Here is a 23,587-nt window from a genome sequence, read left to right as displayed (position 1 = left end):
GTCATTTTATTTATAAGAACCATACCAAAGAGTTCACTAAGAAGCAAACTCTTACTTATCACTCTTACTAAATTCTGGTCGGTGATTTCCCTAACCAACAAATTCTTTTCCTAAAATAGCAAGTTGTAAAGCCTGTATGTCAAAATACATTGTCTACCAAAAAGTTCTATGATGGCATATAAAAACTACAAGTTTTTCTTTTAAGATTTTTTGATGTGGACCATTTTTCAAGTCTTTATTTGAATCTGTTACCATATTGCTTCTGTTTTATGTTTTGTTTTTTGGGCCCCAAGGCTTATAGGATGGATCTCAGTTCCCAGACCAGCGATCAAACCCATACCCCCTGCCTTGGAAAGCAAAGCCTTATCCTCTGGACCTCCAGGGAAGTCCCACAAGTGAAACAGTGATCTCGAGGAAAACGAAGTCCACAGCAGAACAATCTGACGGCCTCGATTTCAGTAAGTACAACACCATTTGGTACAGAGAAACTCTTCGTTTTTTGAAGGGGGAGACTATAACCTGAGTGATCTTCTACTAACCAGAAAGATGACTATAAAGGGAAAGAAAGCTCAGGCAATAACTTAAAACTCTGCCCCCCAAAAACTTTCACTGACTTCCCCTAAAGGCTTTTCTTTCCCTATGGAAGAGCTTCAAAAATTTCATTCAAATCCCCAATAGCTTCTACCAAATTATATTAGAATTGTGACCTTATAAGATGTCTACAGAGGATTCTAATTAATCTTAGTTTGCAGAATGGATTAAATGAATCCATTCTGTAGTCCTCTGTATAGACTACACTTGTCCATTAATCATTAATGAGCATCTTAAGAATAATTACTGGATGATCTACGAAGATAGCCAATGGCTGAGAGTGATAAGAAACTTCTGACAAAGTTCTTTGGGAATCAGTAATATAGATAGGCACTGATTGGCTATCCTTGAGGAAGTACTGTAGCAAACGACAGTGAGGGAAATTATTTATCATCCCCTTTTCTGGAAGTGTATAATTGAGAGGTTTTGGGGTTTTTTTGTTTTTAACATTTGATTGTTGTGTGACATGACAGTACACAAAGAAACTGTATCTCTAACGGCAGAATTTAAGTCTCAAAACTTAGGGAAATTCAGAAGCTCCTGTGGCTCTGACACAGCTTGCCTGTGTTCTTTCGGCCATGTGGGTGACACTCTTTCAAGTAAAAACTAGTACAAGATAAAGGTGGGGATCCTCAATTGCCTCAACTGTTATCTTCACAGTAAGTGAAGGTGTCTAGAGATGCTCCCACAGCCTCTCCAGCAGGAGTGCTGAAGGAGAGGCCCCCAGGCACTGCAAACCACCACTGTCACTTCCAGTCACTGCTCGACCCAGCTAAAGCCATGCCTGTCATGACAAGCATCAGTCACCTTAAGGCACCACACCTCTGCCTCGACAAAACATACCTTTGAAAAGGTATGAGCCACACAGGGAACCTGTTTCAGGGGTTGCCAAGGGAAGCCAGCCTTGTCTATAAACAGCAGAGAGGCAATGAAACAGCCCAGAGGCACAGATACAAGAAGGACTGCTGGCTGTGAGTGTAAAGAAGTGTTCTGCTTCCTGTGCATGGACAGGGGGGAAAAAAATGACACAGTGAGATACCGTCTGACCAGGCTAAAGTGGGTTTAGTTGTCAGCCTAAACCTGCCATCTGGTGTTAAGATACAGCAGATCACACCCCAGATGTGTTCCTTCAAACAAATCACATCTTTTTTTTCTTATCCCGTATTTTTTTTTTTTTCCTTTCTTTCTTTCTTTCTGTAAAGAGAGAGGTGCCTGCCAAAGATACAAATCAGCTGAAGTTTATTTTAAACTAAAGACTCTGGTGAACTTAGTCAAATGAGTATGTATGTATGCACCCACACCCCCAAAAGCCACCACTTTTCAGAAATGGCATCTGCAGACGCCGAGCAGAAAATCATCTGTTTACTACTCATCAACCCTAAACGTTGAGGCTATCCTTCCTTAGTCATCCGAAAGCCATTTCATCTGAAAAACGAAATGTGTTTCAGTGAAGCAGAGTTCTGAAATCCTTGTCTTCCTCCTAATTTCTGACTCAGTATCTCATTCCACAACTGGGGCGGGGAGGGGTTAGGCAGTGCTATCATTTGCACCTCATTACACTTGGGCTGGAGCTTTGAGAAAGCTGATATTCCCTCTAAATTTTTACAGATGCTTCTAGTTTACCAGTTCATGACTGCACTACTAGAAAAGACTTCCTGCCTCTAAACTGCTTGCTGGCATGTATGCTGAATTTCAAAATCCCTGAAAAAAAAGCAAACCTTTGTGGTGTTCTATCAACTTTCTTGCTGGGGCAGAGGGGGAGGGTCACTAAAGCCACACCAGGCTAAAAAAAAAAAAAAAAACTTTTTCTCCTATGAAGTGAGACTCAATCTCTCAGACTTATACATTCCCTTCTAACTACTAGACGGTTCATCTTGATTTGGAACTCCCCCCAACCAAAAAAAAGAAATGTTCATTAACAGAAAGTTATTTGTGTCAAGTGTTTTTTATCCTAAATTAGGATGAGGACCACGGTAGGCCATTTGTGGGAATAATGCAATCCTAGATAGCCTTTCAGCTGAGCTTATGTTGTTCCCATTGATTTCATGTGTCACTGGGAAAACTCCGGGACAGAGAGAAGGGACATGTTCTGAGCCTCCGCCCCCACTTTGTTTCATGGCTCCAAGGTTTTTCAGAGTTCAGGGCAGGTGACACTGGTCTGTTCTTAATCTTTACTGCTTTAGCAATGCTAAGGCTGATGACGAGGGACACAAATCCCTGATGGAACTGAATGCATTCCAAGCTCCCCGACCCACTCAAAGCCGTAATCCCCCGCAGCTGGATCTTACTTACCACCATGCACAGCTAATACATTTTTTAAAAGCTAGTCACTGGTGACAAATGTAAACTGGACAGAGGAGCAGCTCCCCCCTCTTCTCCCTGCCTTACTCCTCCACCCCTCAGTCTTCCCCCATAACCCAGGGACTTGCTGCTGCCGTGATTGATAGGACTTGCATTTTAGAACTAGAAACATTTTAAAAGCATCTTCAGCTGTCAGACCATAACAAAAACAACAAAAAAGTCATCTTTAACACAAACATTTCACGACTGAGAAAACCCTATGAGTCGAGACTATCACTACCATATTCAGTTCACTATTTGTTCAGCTATTACACAAACTGGCCTGGGACCCTGGCAGATTGAATGAATTAACCTGGTCGCCATCTTCTTTGGCATCATAAAAGAGTACCCTGGACAACTGAAGCTTGAGCATCTTCTGTAACATAGTCTGTTTGGACCTACTCACTTTTTTTTTGAAGAAATTCCACAGTAATATAAGTAAGTAGTATTTTATGATGGGCAAGTGTGTTTTCACTATGGATTTTGATCATCCACTAAGAAAAGGAAACCAAATCACCCAAGCAGTTAATAGCTCTGTGCGGGATGAAATTGCCAAAAATTAAGGCAACAAACTATGGAATGTGCAGTCTAAAGGTAGATGTGCAGTCTAAAGAAAGGATAAATGGATAGATAGAAAAGTAAATTAAGGGGGAAATGTCTCAGATGTATCTTATACAGATGACAGATTTTGATAAAGGAATAAGTTATCCATTTTACCTGATGCAGAAAAACCAAGGGTTAAATATATGTGACTTTTTCAGGTTTACTCTAGTTCCCAGATAACTAGCAGTAAGTTGATAAAAGGGATATTATGAAGCAGACTTGGCAATGCCTACCACAACACTGACTACAATGCTTAAACTGCATTAGGTTTAATTACTGCAAAGTTACATCTGGAGAGGGAAGCATCATTTTATAACCACCCTGGCTGTCAACCTGAGCTCTCTCCCTAAGAGATACACACTCGCCCAAGTAATTGAGGCCCTGAAAGGCACCATAGTTAATAATGTGTAACTAGCAGGAACACAAGGAGAAGCGACAAGCGGGTCTCCCTGAATTAAATTCACGTCTGATTATGCGACCTCTCCATGTCCTCCTGGCATTGTTGAAAGCAGGTACTCCAAAGCAGCCTAGTGACTGGCCTCAGCAGGACCCATGGAAAAGGAATTTGGGGGTGAGAGAGTGGGGGTGGGGGGCATTATACCAACGGGAAAGAATTAGGACAATGTGCTTGAAAGAGTCCAGCTCTGATTTTCCTACTTGTCACCCACTGTCACATTCCCAGAGTCCAGAGAACAGTCAACAAATGAGTAATTCTATCAAATGGGAAAAATACCAACTGTTTTTCATGGTGACTATAACATCTTGGGACTAAAACATGTGGTGTGTGCAAGTAAGGGAAATACGTGAGTTTTGGTGGAGGGACAAGGAGAGGAGGTTGGGAGGTTACTATGTGTACATGTGTGTAAAAGAGGATTTGGCAGTACATGTGAAGAAAAGTGTAAAATACATACAGGTGGATATACTTTTTAAGACTAAGAGTATAGAACTACCAAACCAAAACAAAAAGGAAAGAAAAAATGGGCACCTGTCATTCAGAACTAAGATTAATGACAACAGATATTTACTTTGAATCCATACTATATGTCCATCCATCCAAAAAACATTTATTAAGGCCTGTTGAGTTTCTCATATAGTAATCAAAGATGGCAGTGCTTTATAGCATTACCTGATACACCTACTACAAACTACAAGGAGAATTTCCCCTTAATAATACAAAATGATCTCAGGTCTAAATTCCTGTGTCTTCAAGGCTACGTTCACACCATAAAGTGATCATAAAACCTACACAAATATAAAAAAGTTAAGCCCCAGGGGAAAAAAATGGAATCATAACCAGACCTCTGCCTGTTACTTGAATGAGATCACAACGGAGTTTGCTTAATTAAACCTTTTAATACTAAAAGATCCTATAGTTGTGCCCAATAAAATCACAGGTACAAAAAAGCTTGTAACTAATCCAGTGAGAAATAACTGACTATGTTTGATAGGTAAATCTCAACAAGTTATATTCATCTGAACCTCCAGTTACCAATTCAAAATACTCAAAAAAAAAAAAAAAAATCCTAACTTAAAATGTTGAGTCTGGAGTAAGCATAAATCCTTCAAAAGGAAGGCAGCTAAAACGCACACTGTCTCTTTAAGTTGAGGGACCCACTATAGTTAGGTAGGATGAAGCCAAGAAAAAGTTCTGAAGTGTAACTCTCAGGAGCAAACATTTTCTACTTGTGAAGTAAACTCTGTTGAAAGACAGCAGACTACGGTCCCACCAGTAAAAACAGGAAAGTTTTCAGCCAGTGACAGCTTTGCCTACAGAGAGGGAAAAAAAAGTGTCACAGACTCACTTTATTAAACCATATGCTCATTGCCCTGTGAAGAAAGCAGGGTCACTAATTAGTTCATTCTGTGAAAGAAGCCCTTCCTGATCCCGTTGACTTTTGTCCCCCTGGTTAGCTCCAGCTATTTCTGTCATGCAACTTGAAAATCACTGGAGGGAGGAAGATCGCCATAACAACCGCTGAAATGATCTTGTGGAATGTGTCTAGTGGCACTGGAATAACCTGAATATGTGCTCCAGATGTGTCTGCTGTCAGGAAAAAAGTAAACACATCTGATGGACAGCGTATGACTAGATGGCCTCGAAGCGACTCCAGAGACTGGGGGAGGGGCGGCACATGTGCGGGGGGCGGGGGAGACGCGGATGGGGCCGCCCGGGGCACCGCGGGACCCGGGCCTGGGGCGCCCCTGAGCACTGAGTGCGACTTGTTCCGCCCGCATCCCTCCCCGGAGTGGCCTCCGTGGGACGGCGGCGGCGGCCTCTGCGAATTTCCGTCTGGCACGGCCTTGTGAGCATTTGGGAGCAACTCAAACAGCAACGCTGGGAGGAAAGAGGGAAAGAGAGGCGAGGGTTCAAGATGCTTTATGCCTTAAATATTAATGGCAACGTGTGTTTAAAGCATTCTCTGCTTCGGGGGTGGGCGGTCTCCAGGCCCCTAACCCTCCTCCTCTACCCACTGAATGGCTTCGCCTCTGCGCCCTAGATGCGAACTTTTTATTAGGGGACTGATTACATTTCCTGATCTGAAAGTGTTGTCTTTTATGATGTCGGACTTCCACAAGTTGGACAAGTGGATTGCTTCCCTAACCCAAAATGTTTTTTTTTTTTTAATATTTTCTCAACGAAACAGAAAGGACCAGAAAACGTGACATAAGCCAAAACGCGTTTTCACTTTAGGTCCTGTTCTCGTGGGTGTTTGCAAAAGGCTTTAAATCTATGCCCAGTGCTTACGTTCACAAACAAAACAGCAGTTTTACAAACATCCAGCACACAGTAGGCACTTGTTGAGTTTCTGTTGAATCAAACTAAGTTTTTAATGTATAAGATTAACTGAAAGTGCTGCTCAGGTTCTACAAATCAACAGTGGCAGAGATTACTTAAAAAAATAAGTAACCAAATTTACAAATACTTAAGAAAAATAAATGGAAAGTTTATTTCCCCAGAGGAACAAAAAACACCTCCCTCAAGAAACAGGAAACACCACACCCACTGTGGTACACAAACCACCTACCTGTGTGCGAATCTACCACATTTTAATGCCTATTCCTACTCCAAAAGTTTGCAGTGTGGACTTAAGTTTCAGAGAATACATTAAAAAAAAAAAAAAAAAACTCACAGTCTTCCCATAAACGCTTACATCTGTGAAAAGGCTGCAAAGGTCTGTGCAGAAATTTAGAATCAATGTCAAAAGCTTTTCAAAACAACATACTCCAGATTTGTCTTTCAAAAACTCCACACAATCACATTTCAATGAAATTTCTAGTTTTTCAACATGATCCAAACAAAGAACATTGTATTGGAAGGTATTTACTTCTATAACATACACCTTCAAGAGATGGAATTGCTTATGCTTAATAGTCATTAAGATCAATAAACTGTATCACCCCAGCAGCATTCACCTAGTACTTCTTTCACTCAAGGAGATTGCTAACTTACTTACGCATGCCCTTTCAATTTCTAAGTGTCTAAGTACATTCTCCTCCTTCAATAAAACTAATTTAGTGACTCCGATTCTGCAAGTAGATCACCAAAGGGAAAAAGAAACTATGAGAAATTACTATTTGAGAGCAGGAAATGGAACAAACCCTCAACTTACTTCCTGCCACTCACACATTCAACCTGGCAGAGGAAGACCCTAAGGATGCTTAGAGGCTGAAGGACTCCAAACTTGAAGAAATAGGTGAAAGGACAGCAAAAGTGAATGGCACTCCCTCTGCCTTCTAGAAACTGGATTCCACTGGCAGCTGGCTGAATGAAGCCAATAACAGATTCACGGCTGTGGAAAATGTTTCATACTGCTCTAAGAGAAAACATTGTTGTTTCCTTGTAACAGAAATTGTACTCCTTGACAAGTTAGACAACCTAAAATAATCATTGCCAAGGTACAATTTACAAAAATTGTTGGCAACCTATAAAAAAAAGAAATAATCTGGGTATTTGCAATTATTTGCAGAGCATGCTCTATTATTAGTAGTACAGTCTAATCTAGCCCCCCCCCCCAAGTTAAGAGACTTCTAAAGGGACTGACAGATTTCCAAATAAAAAGCCAAATATTTAAAGCTTTTACGAGCCAAAGTCATAAACGTGCACCTTTGTACAAGGAGGTGCCAAATGTCCAAAAGATGGAAGAATTTCAATGACCAGTTTCATTTGCCTTAGTTTTCAACCAATGAGCAGTTTGTGTATATTCAAAGAACTGGAATGTATCTGTATTTATGTGATGTTTCTTACCCATCTCCATCTAAAAGTTCTTACACCAAACTTGTCGTTAACGTTTATAAGAAAAGGCAAGTAAGGTAGCAGGTTCTTTTCTCAAATTCAAAGTAATGGTTTTTCAGTGAGTTGGTTTTTGTTTTGTTTTGTTTTGTTTTCGGTTCTTAAGAGCATCAAAAGGTTGGAATGGGATGAAACCTGGAGTTAATGTAGGAAGTATTCAAGTTCCAAAAGTTATGTGATACCCATATGAACAGATCTGGTGGCTGAACTCCACCCAATTAAGCCTATGGCTGAAATCAAACTTCCACACACATAGTCTGTCCTTGGTTCACTGCGTGCTCCAAATCCAATCAAGTGCTCACGGGTTACGGGCTCTCAAACCACCAGCTTCTCTCAGACAATGCCACACAAGTAGCAGAAGCTCCGTACAGACCTCTTGCCAATGCTTTTCTATTTCACTCTGCTGAGCAAATAATGGTGATGCTTATAACATGCACAGACTATGAGATAAGCGGACTCATCAAGCAAGATCTAGGAAACGTTTACCAACAATTCTTTTACCATTCTGTGTAGCACTATAGGCCAGCACATAACAACTAACAAGTTAAGGAAGGCCAGAAAAGTTGAATACTAAAGCAGAAAGAAAAGGAAAAAAAGAAACTAAGAGGGCAACCAGCAAGCCAATCTATTAGAATTCCAGCTGGCTTAGGAGTGAAACACTGCAATGCAGTTTTCTGGCTGCAGGAGTTTTTGAGCTGGCCAGGCTTCATTCATGTGGCACTGTTTCTTAAGCAGAAACGAGAGAAAGTTATAGGAATGAATGAAACCAAAATCTAGACTTAAAGCAACGAATTTCTGATTTCTGTTGAAGGAGGAAACATGGATTCTTGAGAAAAGCATTTTCAAGAATGTGAACAAGAACTCCTTACTGAGTTCTTAAAACAAGGAACTCCACAAAGGAAAAGTGTGATGCTCTTTCATGTCCTTAAATACCATGTACTTAAATCCAGAAGGTTCTCTGAAATCATCAGTCATGTGTCATGCTATCAAGGGAAAAGAGGCCACGAGCAGCACAGAATTCCAGAGAAAAGCAGGCAATCCTCACAGCAGAACACAAAGAATGTATGTTCTGCCTAAGTCTGGAGGCCTAAACGATTCCCTAAGCAAGAACAAACAGTTATAACATTTGATCCACTTATTAAAATACGTCATCAATTTCGGGACAAATTTCTAAAACCATCCAACTCCTCTCCTGCACTGACTACAAAACAAGTCAATGAATCCTAGCCACAGTTTTACACTGAAGAGAACATTCTTTTAATGAGTCTGAAGCCATCAAGACAAAACCTAACAATGCACACTAATTTTTAAAATAATTATTTTTCACATAGCATTTAAGGGGAAGAAGAAGAACACGTGTGAAGAGTTGAACAAAGCTCGAGAAAAGTCTCTGAATCCACCTTCCTTCTTATAGACAAGGAATTGGTCTTACAAAATTTTAGGGATTTACCCATGTCACAGCTATTTATCTGAAGAATTAGAAGAATTAGAACAAAAACCTTCATGGTAGTGATGTCTTCCCACAAATCCATTCTCCTCCTGCCACAACCAACCACACTCCCTACTCTAAAACGAGTTTGAAGTCCCCAGATGATGAATTCTTCCTCAGAAGTTCTCTGAAGAAGAGAAACTACATTAACAAAGAAATGGGGAAAAAAAAAATTCTTCTGGATAATTTCAACCTTCAATGTCCCTATAAGCATTTTACCAGGACTGTCTAAAAAAATAAAGAATAAAGAAAATATCCACTTTGAGTTTGAACTCCATTCTTCCATTTCCTGGAGCAGGTGCTCGCAGGCTATGAAACGCCAAAAGGAGAGGGGAAAAAAAAAGCTGGCCTGAGAAGCAGAGAGTTTTGGGGTCATTAGACAAGGATAGTAGTGGTTGACTACATTCCTTTACAGTTCCTTTATCCTTAGTCCACTAAGGGCAAAGGGCAATTTTTTCTCTGCTTTTTTTCAATGTTATTGTCCTTGCAGGCCCATCACAGGACCCTAACAGGCTGGAAACTGCTAGTTACTTGGCTGCTTGCCATAAGAAGAAATTTTGACTGCACAGGCAACAGTGGCCCTGGCTCCAGAGAGAAGATCACCTTAGATGGACTGACAGGTGGCAGAGGAAAGCCCTTCAAAAATCCTTATCAGCGCAAACCCTGCCTAAAACCTTCATTAGCTTCCCATTTCACCCAGAATAATGACTATGGTCCCCATCAGGGCCTACAAGCCCCTCCCACCAAGGCCTGGCACCAGCTCACCACCCTCAGCTCACCACCCTCAGCTCACTCTAGTCTCTCCATGGCTACAACAGCCTCGGTCCACAATGCCAGGGCCCCAGGCTCTCTTTGACCTCAGGCTGCTGGTCCTTTTGTAACACTCAGCAACTCTCCATCTTACCTCGCAAGCAACATAATGTCTTTCCACTGCAGGTGCTGAGTAGTATTCCATTTGGCAAGGGGGGAGGGGCCCCAAGATTCAAAAAGGGTTTGAACATTACTGGACAGTTTCAAAAGTCCTTTGAAGCAAAATAATTCTTATATCTTTAGATTTCATTTTAGAGTTACACTCTCTGAAAGAGATGGGAATACCAGATCACCTGACCTGCCTCTTGAGAAACCTGTATGCAGGTCAGGAAGCAACAGTTAGAACTGGACATGGAACAACAGACTGGTTCCAAATAGGAAAAGGAATACGTTAAGGCTGTATATTGTCACCCTGCTTCTTTAACTTCTATGCAGAGTACATCATGAGAAACACTGGGATGGAAGAAGCACAAGCTGGAATCAAGATTGCTGGGAGAAATATCAATAACCTTGGATATGCAGATGACACCACCCTTATGGCAGAAAGTAAAGAGGAACTCAAAAGCCTCTTGATGAAAGTGAAAGTGGAGAGTGAAAAAGTTGGCCTAAAGCTCAACATTCAGAAAACTAAGATCATGGCATCTGGTCCCATCACTTCATGGGAAATAGATGGGGAAACAGTGGAAACAGTGTCAGACTTTATTTTTGGCGGCTCCAAAATCACTGCAGATGGTGACTGCAGCCACGAAATTAGAAGACACTTACTCTTTGAAAGGAAAGTTATAATCAACCTAGATAGCATATTAAAAAGCAGAGACACTACTTTGCCAACAAAGGTCCATCTAGTCAAGGCTAAGGTTTTTCCAGTGGTCATGTATGGATGTGAGAGTTGGATAGTGAAGAAAGCTGAGCGGTGAAGAATTGATGCTTTTGAACTGTGGTGTTGGAGAAGACTCTTGAGAGTCCCTTGGACTGCAAGGAGATCCAACCAGTTCATTCTAAAGGAGATCAGTCCTGGGTGTTCATTGGAAGGATTGATGCTGAAGCTGAAACTCCAATACTTTGGCCACCTCATGTGAAGAGTTGACTCACTGGAAAAGACTCTAATGTTGGGAGGGATTGGGGGCATGAGGAGAAGGGAACAAGAGAAGATGAGATGGCTGGATGGTATCACCGACTCGATGGACATGAGTTAGAGTAAACTCCGGGAGTTGGTGATGGACAGGGAGGCCTGGCGTGCAGCAATTCATGGGGTAGCAAAGAGTCGGACACGACTGAGTGACTGAACTGAACTGAACTGATACTAATAAAGGAGTCAATGTTATCAAATTGGAGATCTTCCAGTCTGCTTGTTAGGGCAAATATTCATTTATTTCAAACACCCCAAAATAGGTAAGTACTTTTACAAACTGTGACCATTTTTTCTTTCCCCACATTGGTTGTAATAAGAGGCAGCAGCAACAGATGAATGAAAAATACCCAAAGCTTTGAATCAGACTCAAATCAGACTACTCTTTACCAGCTGTCTGACCTTAGGTAAGTCTACTGTCTCCTCTGGGCCCATTTTCTCTGTTGTGGGAAGAGGAAAACAACGACATCTTCCTTGGAAGAATCAGAAGACGTGTATCTGAAAGCCAATATTTGTATTCCTAACTTGTACCACATTTACTATTCTCAATTCTGCCTGATTAAGTATTATTAGTCTCACCCATATGTAACCACCATAAGGGCTAAGGATTGTTACTCTTTCCCTTATATCTTTGAATCCTTAGAGCTTAGTACAGTGTCTGCCCTCAATATATTAAGCACCCAGCAGAGAATGTTTCATACAAGTGAATTCACCAAAAGGTAGTATAATATGGCATGGATTCCCCTGCCTTTCTTTTTATGTCTTAAGTAAGAAGTCAGTAATTCACCAATGGATAAAGTATCATTGGCATTCTCATTTGTATATGGTTGGTTAATATTCTTGCATACAATTCGGTGCTCACTAGGACAAAGTCAGTCATGTATACCCATGAGGACTTAAATGTCTAGTCAGTGAGTCCGAGTCAGTGATAACAGCTTCATTCACTAGTATCACAAACTTCGTACCACTATTCAAAAGAAAAACTGAGTTACAGAGAATGTGCAATTATCAGCACTGTCCTTCTACACAAACAGAGAAACAATTCTCCACTTATGGGATTTTAGCAGTGAAAGTGAAGTGAAAGGAAGTCGCTCAGTCCTGTCAACTCTTTGCAACCCCATGGACTGTACAGTCCATCGAATTCTCCAGGCCAAAATACTGAAGTGGGTAGCCTTTCCCTTTTCCAGGGGATCTTCCCAACCCAGGGCTTGCACACTGCAGGTGGATTCCTTACCAGCTGAGCCACAAGAGAAGCCCAAGAATACTGGAGTGGGTAGCCTTTCTCCAGCGGATCTTCCTGACCCAGGAATCAAACCGGGGTCTCCTGCATTGCAGGCGGATTCTTTACCAACTGAGCTATGAAGGAAGCCATGTTAGCAGTAGAGACATCATATAATAATAATAGCAAACACTGTCTTTTTCTGTGCAGCAATCAAAACTGTTGAGTATTTCCAACAAAAACTGATTGCTTTTTTCAATCAAAATGTTTTTTTTTTTTACGTGCCAAGTATGGTTGTAACCACTTAACATACAGCAACTCAATTAATCTTCACCTCCACAACCCCATGAGGTGAGTATCATTATTATCCTTATAGTATAAAAGGCTGCCCTTGTGCTTATAAAAAGTTTTCACTCAACATCTATTTAGTGCAAAACTAGTACACATAAGGCACAGTTCTGGTATGTGTTTTAAATATGAGATTTAAGTCTCTTGCCAAGAAACAGATTTCAGTTCGAAGAGGTTTTAAAGGAACTGATGTCTAAAGCAGTATTGTTTTTTCCCAGTCTGACCAGTTTTGAGACTTGCTCTAATAGGATAAGGCTTTCCACTGCAGGGAGCCTTTAGTAAAGCACAGCACCCATCTCACCTAGTTAAGAATCCTGGCACAAGAAATCCATTTCACCCTACTCAGCAGCAGGCTGCAGTACATAATTATTTTCATCTGGTTATAACACAGGGTGGTGAGTTTAATCTTTAAAACCCTACAGGGATTGGTTTTAGCAGTTTTAGAAATTGCCTTTCACGCTATGAACGTGCCGCACAGCAAGATGGTCCTGCTAATGGTTCCCAGACTAGGATTTGGGAGGACCAAAGGCATGACTCCCTTCTTCCCATCATTTCCCTTCTTTTGTGGGCCAAGTCTCTGGTCGTTCAAGGTATCCTCATGGCCCTGCTTTCAAACACATTTTGTTCTGATTTGGACAAAGGAATAGGGGTCTTTTTTTTTTTTTAAGTTATAGTCAATGATTACTAGTCATGGAGTCAAATGAATCCATGTATAAAGTTAACCATCCATGGAGTAGCCTTTTTTAAAAACGTAAAAGCATATATGCAGGTGAAATAGATTCCAAAACAATAATGTGGCCGTGAATGTGATGTAATCTAGTTCACCTTGAGTTTTAAAATTTTTGCTAAACCCTTCCTTCCAAAGAAATAAAAAATTCAAGTAAACTGAATGAGACTATAATGTGATGTCTCCCTTATTTTTTAAATTAAGTTCAAATCTACTCAGTCAATCCCAATTTTTCCCAGGTCCTTAATGAACACCCACCATTAGGAACAAGAACAGGATACTTTGCTGATCAATGCTTAAAGTGAAGCTGCTATAAACACTAGGACTAACAAACCCCATAAAGTAAAAATGATGATTTTCCTCAGGTTTTGGTAGAAGAACCAACCTCCATATATCCATGCGAATGGAACTTCCCTGCTTCCACAGGAACCAGTAAAGGCCCTTAGGCTGTCTACAGCATTTCGAGAAAGAGCAAGCCACTTAGATTAATAATGACAATGACAGGTCTAAAATTAGTCAACTTACACACCTGGTTGAACATCTGTTAGAATCTTTTGGCTGTGCCCAAAATAAGTTTTTTGTATCATAAAATTCCACCCACTGTTCTAACTACCTAATGTGGGAGATAACCTAGGTAAATTCAAAGAGTCCAATTCATATAAGGCATAGACATAGAGAAGTAACAGAACATTTTCTATCTTTCCTTTCTTTTCACATTCTCGGAGCTAAAAATTGATCCACAGCTAAGATCTCAGTAGTATAAAACCACAACACCATGAGACACTGCCTTAGAAAACCCTAACTCCACCAGACTGCTAAGTCCTTAGGGAGTCATCTCCAGTCCCAAAGGCAATGTCTGGCACAAAGGAGGTCCTCCAATATTATCTGTAGAATAAGACACTATAAAAGCTCAGAATGACAGGCTTTCAAGTACTTTTAGCCGAAAATATCCAAGAACCTATGGTGATGCCACTCCACAGATGAGGAAGCAGAACATCAGAGCCCCCCGTAGTCTGATATGGGGGCTCCCAAGGCTCAGCTTTCCAAGACCATCCTTCACACCTCTGCCCCATCGTTAAAAACCCAGGCACTCACTCTTTCGTTTTTGCTCTGCTTTTTCTATTTTACAATCTGTGGTATAAAAACACCAAAAGTAGAAGGCAACCAGATCATTCAGATGCCAAACCCTAATAAGATCCACCACTGTCCTTTGCAGCTGTGCAAGTCTGACAGCTCAGGCTACCAGATGTTTAGGTCTAGTTAAATAAGGCACACAGAATACTCTATTTATACTGTACACAAGTTTCCATCCACTACTTGTTTTTAACCAAAAATATTTCTTTGGAGTCTTTTTCATGCACAGACCATGGGCAATTAAATCTAGACAGATTTTTACAGGAAAAACAATGAAAAGGAATGTAAGTTGTTACACTCACTCTCCAGGTTTAAGGATTTCTCTATGAAAACTGATCACAACAAAACATGCTAACCTATATGAATTGCAGAAAACCCAGTGTATTTTCAGATTTCCACAACTTAAGACTTCAGAAGGTGGACACAATCTTCACTTGTAGCTTGCTGGTTGCTCTTAGGTAAAACTGAATTTCAGCTATTGATTCAACATTTATGGAATTACTGTATGCCAGGCTTTGCTAGGTGTGGTGACTCAAACATGAATAAAACATGACTCCTACCCTTGTGTGGGGACAATCTTAATGGTGGTTGTGTGTGCGCTCAGTCGAGTCCAACTCTTTGCGACCCCATGGACTGTAGCTCACCAGGCTCCCCAGTTCATGGGATTTTCCAGGCAAGAATACTGGCATGGGTTGCCATTTCCTATACCAACGGTGGTTGAGGCAGATACAAAAAATTTTAAAAGTTATGTAAAATAATTTTGCTTAAATGTAAAGTTATCTTTTGCAATAGTTATTTTTAAATGCAAATAGGTTTGCTACATTTAATGTCTTAAGGAAAGCATATAAAGGAAAACTACTAAGTTTTGTCAGTGGAGATAAGCTAACAGTAGGTAGATGATATATAGATCCCATCTTGTACAAAAACCTAATACATAAAAGTCACTAAAATGTAGAGTTTTTAACACAGTGGATTATGTCTTTAACAACTCTGGATCATTTTCTTAGATAATGAAAGACATTGAAAACTTAAGGATTCTTTCCTTAAAGGCAAGCAAAAATTTTCCAACAGTTTTATATATTGTACATCTGAAGGCAATCTTATTTGCTTCCAGTAATGCTGCTAAGCGCTCTACATCTTTTAATGCCTTGCTTATATCAGGCTGTGTATCAATATGAGAAAAGTTACATGCCATCACCAATTTTCTTACCAACCTTCCTTCCAAGTGTCTCAGCGGTAAAGAATCCATCTGCCAATGAAGGAGACATAGATTCAATTCCTGGGTCGTTGTCTTCCCCTGGAGGAGAGAGCACGGCAACCCACTCCAGTATTCTTGCCTGGAGAGTCCTATGGACAGAGGAACCTGGCGGGCTACAGTCCATAGCATCTCAAAAAGTCAGACACAAGAGACTGAGGAGGGATGGACAGACAAATGTTCCTTCTATTTGGTATTAAATTACCACCCAAAATATGACTTCATTTTGAAAGTTATCTTAAAATAAAAATTAATGTCTTATACCAAATACTAAGTAATGACGACCATGTAAGTAAGTGCTGTTCATTGGATGGCTTACTTTTCTGAAGGGACCTATTCAGTGTGACTCACCTGGGTCTGACAGTTAGAGGAGAACCCCACATGAGCCTGCGTGCAGCGCACTGTGTACCCCTTAGCTCCGGCAACAACCACTTCATTCCTTCCGAGAACCCATCACTGTCTGCCTGCTAGGCAGTGGGCTCTATGGCCTATGAGTCTCGCCCTAAAGTAGAAATACATTGACCTTCAGGCAGGAATAAAGATCGTCTCTGCTGCTGAACACTATGGTTATCAAAGCTCAGGTGCTTGAGGCTAGACAGACCTGTGCTCTGATCTTCCTGCTGTCACTTAAAAGCTGGATGACTTGTTACAAGCCACTTAACTTCTTTTTTTTTTTTTTGGGCCATACCCCATGGAATGTGGGATCTTAGTTCCCCAACCCGGAATCCAATGCATGCCCCCTGGAGTGGAAGCACAGATTCTAAACCATTGAACCACCAGGGAAGTCCCCATTTAACTTTCCTGAAGCTTCATTTTTTCATAGTGGTAAACAATGTTAATAATGCCTAGTCTGTGGGATGCTTAAAAAGATTAAATGAGATATGCACATAGCTGGAACATAGTAAATACTCAAAAGACTGCTAGCTTATTTACCTCCTAAAGTATAATATTGTGAAAACATGCGGAACCTAGAGCTTGAAAGTTCAGGTCACAGTTTTGCACCCCATGGCTTTAGAGTGTTGTGATCTGGCCTTGACACCTAAACCCATGGGACTTTTACTACTGCTGCTTACAATGGGATGGATGATAATTCAAGTGAGTATTTGTGAGATAGGATGAGTTTTCCTGTGAAGGTGTTCATTTAAGAGTCATCGTAAAATGTAAATAATGATTAAAATCAAACACTTGATAAAAAAAAAGATCGTCTCAACCCTGTAACTAAGGCAAATGTAACCTCTGATACATAATGTGAATGTAAAAGGATCCTGAACAGGGATTAGTCAACAAATGAGGCACATGTACCTACGTATACATGTGGATGCCTGTCAGCACACACTCCCCCAGGACAGTCAGCACCCACTCACCCCTTTCCCAACGACCCAAGGCGCTCTCAGAGTCCTCCTCAAGCAGCCATTACCAATCTATCAATATTGCAAGAGAGGCGAAACCTGTTTTCTGTTCTTCATTTTGTTTGCTCTTCAGATAAGGAGCTCTGAAGAAGTACCAAAGTTACAAAGATCAAAGAGTTAGTGACAGTTCAGGTTAGAAAAAAAACAGATCTTGTGCCTTCTGGTCCATTCCACAGTGCCTATCTGGAATGTTTATCACACACACTCTAACCCATACTCTTCCTTGCTTGCTTTAATTTCTTACCATCTCATTTTGGCAGCCACACATACGCCTCTCCCTCTTGCCTTCAGAAAATTCAGCATTCCCTGGCATAAAAGGGGAAAGATGCTGTCATTTCATATCCATGAAGCTAATAAGTGCCCATAGTTGACCTGGCATCTCCCCTTTAAGCCATGCTAACATTAGCTGTCATTCAAAAGTTCACTCTACAGCTTGACCTTTGCTTCTGCTCAGAAGTATTCACCCTATTATAAAAAGTGTTTTTCCTTTAATGTCATAATGACAATATATTGCAATGTCTGTCTGCCTTTCCAAATAGGCAGACTTGTGACACACACACTAAATAGCTTTGTCACTAGACTCAAGAATTTAAGGCAGTGAAAAATACCAAAAGCAAAAAGAATTACCAGGTCAAGTGACTGGGAAAAACTGCTACTCCTGTGCTCGTCACAAGCCACAAAACCCATACATAATCATGTTTATGAATCTAACACCCAAAGAACACCTCAATCACATTTAATTCAGCAGTTCTATTATAAAATGAGACGAAAACTGCTTATCAGAGAAGGGTTACCATAGATGTGTATTTTCAAATTGGACAATTTCCTTAATATACTTTTTTCAATACCATAAAAGGCTTTAGCTTCACAATAGGTAGAACTAACTCCAAACAGTAAGTTTTATATCTTAAAAAAAAAAAAAAATCAGCTTTTTGGATTGAAATGAGCCCACCAGTTCCACCACTGTAACCTCAGCCAGGGTCATTATTATTTTTGTTGCTCTTCAGATTTTTCACTGCAGTTCTCTACTTCACAAGAAGCAGCTACTTAATGTGCAACATTCCAGGCAAATAAAAAAGGTCACACATAAATTAATCAGTATCACAGGACTAGAGTCCCTGCTTTAAGCACCACATAAGGAAATGTGTATAATATCCACCATTTCACAGCTGTTATTGTCTGTCGGACCCTGGGCTGATCCTTTCCCACTCGAGGTCTACTTTCATCCTCACTCCAACCCGATACAATGAAAGTCATTACCCTCCAAGTTTCCAAATGCGGAAACTGACACTCTGTCCCTTGTCACATTTCCCATAGCACAGCTGGGATTCAAACTCAGGCCTTTCTGACTCATATGCTTCCTAACCTTGTGCTACCTATACTGCTTCCTACTCCACTTTAAATATTTAGGACATTTGTGGTGAGGCAGTCAGAACCATGGGGCTTCCCTGGTGGCTCAGACAGTAAAGAATCTGCCTGAAGTGCAGGAGACCTGGTTTCGATCCCTGGGTCAAGAAGATCCCCTGGAGAAGGGAATGGCTACCCACTCCAGTATTCTTGCCTGGAGAATTCCATGGACAAAGGGGCCTGGTGGGCTACAGTCCATGGGGTTGCAAAGAGTAGGACATGACTGAGCTACTGACACATACATGCATAGGTAATTAGAACCATAACTAATTAATCCTCAAAACGCACACATCTTAGCTAGTATATCCACAAACGATCACAGCACCAAAGGCTAATCAAATCCAGGTCACAGGGTGTGCACGTCTGACATTTAAGATCACAGTGCAAACCTTATGGTCCTTGATGGTGTTTACCACACTGTGGTGGTTACCATGCCTTGTCAGAAGTCAAAAAGTTTGGAAATGTTTAAACATTGGACACACAAAACATGTCCAAAAAAAGATAAAACTTCAAAGTAAAAGATTAATCAACAAAAAGGGTGGCATGGACGATGGGCTGCTGCTGCTAAGTCGCTTCAGTCGTGGCCGACTTTGTGCGACCTCATAGACAGAGGCCCACCAGATTCCCCGTCCCTGGGATTCTCCAGGCAAGAACACTGGAGTGGGTTGCCATTTCCTTCTCCAATGCACGAAAGTGAAAAGGGAAAGGGAAGTCGCTCAGTCGTGTTTGACTCTTAGCGACCCCATGGACTGCAGCCTACCAGGCTCCTCCATCCATGGGATTTTCCAGGCAAGAGTTACTGGAGTGGGGTGCCATTGCCTTCTTGGACAATGGGCAACCACTGCAAAAGATTTTTCCCTGCAGGGCTTTATTTTTATGGCCACATTTTTTTTGGCATTTCAGAGACTGTTTTACCTTACATTAGCTATTTTTATTTGATTTCTCGAACACATATTTATTTCTGTATTTGGGTGTACCAGGCCTTAGGTGAGGCCCACAAACTCTTAGCTGCAGCATGTCGGATCTAGTTCCTCGACCGGGGATTGAACCTGGGCCCCCGGCATTGGGAGCACAGAGTCTTAAGCCACTGGATCAGCTGGGAAGACTTTGCATTATCTATTTTAATATAAAAGCCCCCATTATGTTTTCAAGTATCTTGGAAATTGTTGGGTCTGCTAAACTAATAAGAGAATTCAATTTTCACTCAGAAGAGAAACAGTTCCTCTCATGGGCATCACAGTTTCCAAAATAATTCTTAAGAGGTCTGTATGATACTTTCTGTTCAGATGATAACAGAAAAGAAAGGAACAGGTATTTGGCACTTACCTTTGACAGACATCGTACAAGGCATTTTCATATGTTATCTCAAAATACTCCAGATAGCAATACTATAATATTTCATAGGAGAGAGTATAGTGGGTCAAAAGTAAAATATGCCAAGGACTAGATGGAGGGGTGAATGGAGAGTTACTACTTTGGGGTATAGTTTGCTTTTCAAATGATGAAAACATTCTAGAATCAAATAGTGACAATGGCTGCCCAACCTTGTGACTATGCTAAAAGCCACTGATTGTACCCTTTAAAATTGTGAATTGTATAGTATGTGAATTATATTTCAATTTTTTTAATTACATAGTCATAGTAAATGTTAACATTTGAGGAATCTGGGTAAAGTGTATATATGGAAATTGATTATACTATTTTCCCAACTTTTCTGTAAGCCTGAAACTACTTCAAAATAAAAGTTATTTCAAAAAGGCACAAAAATATGAATACAGTTAATGCTACTAAACTTCAGTTCAGTTGCTCAGTCGGCTCCAACTCTTTGTGACCCCATGGCTGCAGCACACCAGGCTTTCCTGTCCATCACCAACTCCCAGAGCTTGCTCAAACTCATGTCCATCGAGTCGGCGATGCCATCCAACCATTCCATCCTCTGTCGTCCCCTTCTTCTCCTGCCTTTAATCTTTCCCAGTACCAGGGTCTTTTCAAATGAGTCAGTTCTTCACATCATGTGGCCAAAGTATTGGAGTTTCAGCTTCAACATCAGTCCTTCCAATGAACACCAAGGACTGATCTCCTTTAGGATGGACTGGTTGGATCTCCTTGCAGTCCAAGGGACTCTCAAGAGTCTTCTCCAACACCACAGTTCAAAAGCAGCAATTCCTCGGCACTCAGCTTTCTTTATAGTCTAACTCTCACATCCACTGGAGAAGGGAATGGCAATCCAATACAGTATTCTTGCCTGGAGAGTCCCATGGACAGAGGAGCCTGGCGGGTCTCAGTCCAGGGGTCACAAAGAGTTGGAAACGACTAAGTGACTAACACTACATTACTACTACTATTATGTGGAGAAGGGAATGGCAACCCACTCCAGTATTCTTGCCTGGAGAATCCCATGGACAGAGGAGCCTGATAGGCTACAGTCCAAGGGGTCACAAAGAGTAGGACACGACTGAGTGATTAAACCATCACCAACACTCATATCCATACATGACCACTGGAAAAACCATAGCTTTGACTAGATGGATCTTTGTTAGCAAAGTAATGTCTCTGCTTTTTAACATGCTGTCTAGGTTGGTCATAGCTTTTCTTCAACGGAGCAAGTGTCTTTTGATTTCATGGCTGCAGTCACCATCTGCAGTGATTTTGGAGCCCCAAAAATAAAGTCTCTCTCTGCTTCCATTGTTTTCACATCTATTTGCCATGAAGGGATAGGACTGGATGCCATGACCTTAGGGTTCTGAATGCTGAGTTTTAAGCCAGCATTTTCACTCTCCTCTTGTCACTTCCATAAAGAGGCTCTTTAGTTCTACTCTTCGCTTTCTGCCATAAGGATGGTGTCACCTGCATATGTGAGGTTACTGATATTTGTCCTGGCAATCTTGATTCCAGCTTGTGCATCATCCAGCCTGACACTCTGTATGATGTACTCTGCATATAAGTTAAGTAAGCAGGTGACAATATATAGCCTTGATGTACTCCTTTCCCGATTTGGAACCAGTCTGTTGTTCCATGTCCGGTTATAACTGTTGCTTCTTGACCTGCATACAGATTTCTCAGGAGGCAGGTCAGGTGGTCTGGTACTCCCTTCTCGTTCAGAATTTTCCAGTTTGTTTTGATCTACACAGTCAAAGACTTTGGTGTAATCAATAAAGAGGAAGTAGATGCTTTTCTGGAATTCTCTTGCTTTTTCTATGATCCAACAGATGTTGGCCATTTGATCTCTGGTTCCTCTGCCTTTTCTAAATCCAGCTTGAACATCTGGAAGTTCACGTTTCACGTACTGTTGAAGCCTGGCTTGTAGAATTTTGAGCATTACTTTGCTAGCGTGTGAGATGAGTCCAATTGTGCGGTAGTTTGAACATGCTTTGGCATTGCCCTTCTTTGGAATCAGAATGAAAACTGAACTTACACTTTAAAAATGGACAAGAGGATAAATTTTATACCGCCGGTTTGTTTGTTTGTTTGTTTTTCACCACAATTACAAAATAAATAAATTGGTAAAGGAATTTGTGCAGATTCTATCTTAGGAACTTCCCAGGTGGTTCAAACAGTATAGAATCCACCTGCAGCACAGGAGACTCAGGTTTGATCCTTTGGTCAGAATGATCCCATGCAGTAAGGGAATGGTAACCCATTCCAGTATCCTTGTCTGGAAAATTTGATGGGCAGAGGAGCCTGGTGGTCTATAGTCCATGGGGTCGCAAAGAACTGGACTAATGCTTTCACTTTCACTACCTTAATAAGCAGAGGTATTGGTATTCAAATACAGGTCATTCCAACAGCAAAGCCAAAACTCTGATTAGAAGGCCAAGAAAATGCTGATTTATTATTATTGTTTGTCCTTGGATTGAGATGTTACTTCTGGCCATTTTAAAGCTGCACACTAACAAACACAAACACACTTAACTGCTTTTTCATAAATGAAAACTACTACCTAATAAATGGGTCTTATTAAATGTTTCTGAGCTGCTTTAAGGTTGCCACATAACTATGAATGTGTATAGAAGAAGGTTTATGTACTAACTATACATCAAAGAGTCATTCCAGATTGAATACTGTTCAAAAAACAAGGCCTTATGTTGAAATTTCCAGTCAAAATTTCAGAACTGGTACTGACATGAGAAAGTAATGAATATGTGAAAATATTTGTTTTTATCAAATTCTGGCTTAATTGACTCTAATGTTTTTCTGTTGACTTAAAAATTCTTTAATCCTATTGCAATTTCTGACAATAAAAGATAATTGCTTTAATTACAAAAATATCAGAGACATGAGTTTGAACACACGTGTATGTGTTGGCACTCGTCTGCCAAACACACTGACACACAATACGATGGGTATTTGCACAAATGGGTCTATGTGGGTTTGGTTTGTGGGCTCACAGCTATGTCTAGTATGCTGAGTGTATAAAATATCCATATCCCTTTAGAAATCAATTTACTCAAGAACTTTAAGAACTGGAATTTGGGGTTCCATTTGTTAAGCGACAATCTAGTATAGAAAGCTGACCATTGAACAACAAGGGCATTAGGGGCGCTGACCCTCCACACCAAGAATACCCTATAGTTGGCCCTCTATATCCCTGGATCCAAAGCCAAGATTCAGCCCTCCTCAAACCACGTAGTGCTATAATACTTACTATTATAAAAACTGGTGCAAAAGAAGACCAGGCAGTTCAAACCTGTACTGTTCAAGGGTCAACTACACACACAAAAAAAGAAATGTTTCTTTTAAAAACGTCAGGTCAGGAATTCCCTAGTGGTCCAATGGTTAGGAATTGACACTTTCACTGCCAGGGCCTGGATTCAATCCTGCCTGGGGAACTAAGA

General features: G+C 40.8%; 1 protein-coding gene across 12 annotated transcripts in view; it reads right to left on the bottom strand.

Moving 5' to 3' along the window:
* Positions 1–23,587, bottom strand: part of BNC2 (basonuclin zinc finger protein 2) — a 485,666-nt gene that overhangs the window by 437,476 nt on the left and 24,603 nt on the right. The window contains exon 2 of one of the 12 annotated variants that reach the window (XM_086415025.1): positions 17,590–17,651. The exons of the other annotated variants lie outside the window; for them this stretch is intronic. Within the exon in view, the coding sequence (XP_086271151.1) occupies positions 17,590–17,613 (24 nt within the window). The 5' untranslated portion in view covers positions 17,614–17,651. The remainder of the gene's footprint in view (positions 1–17,589; positions 17,652–23,587) is intronic. 12 annotated transcript variants of the gene reach the window in all.

The sequence above is a fragment of the Bos grunniens genome, chromosome 8, assembly GCF_055505025.1.
Source record: "Bos grunniens cultivar Pamir isolate PY7600 chromosome 8, Bosgru_T2T1.0, whole genome shotgun sequence".
NCBI lineage: Eukaryota > Metazoa > Chordata > Mammalia > Artiodactyla > Bovidae > Bos > Bos grunniens.
This window is presented reverse-complemented; position numbering and strand designations above follow the sequence as displayed.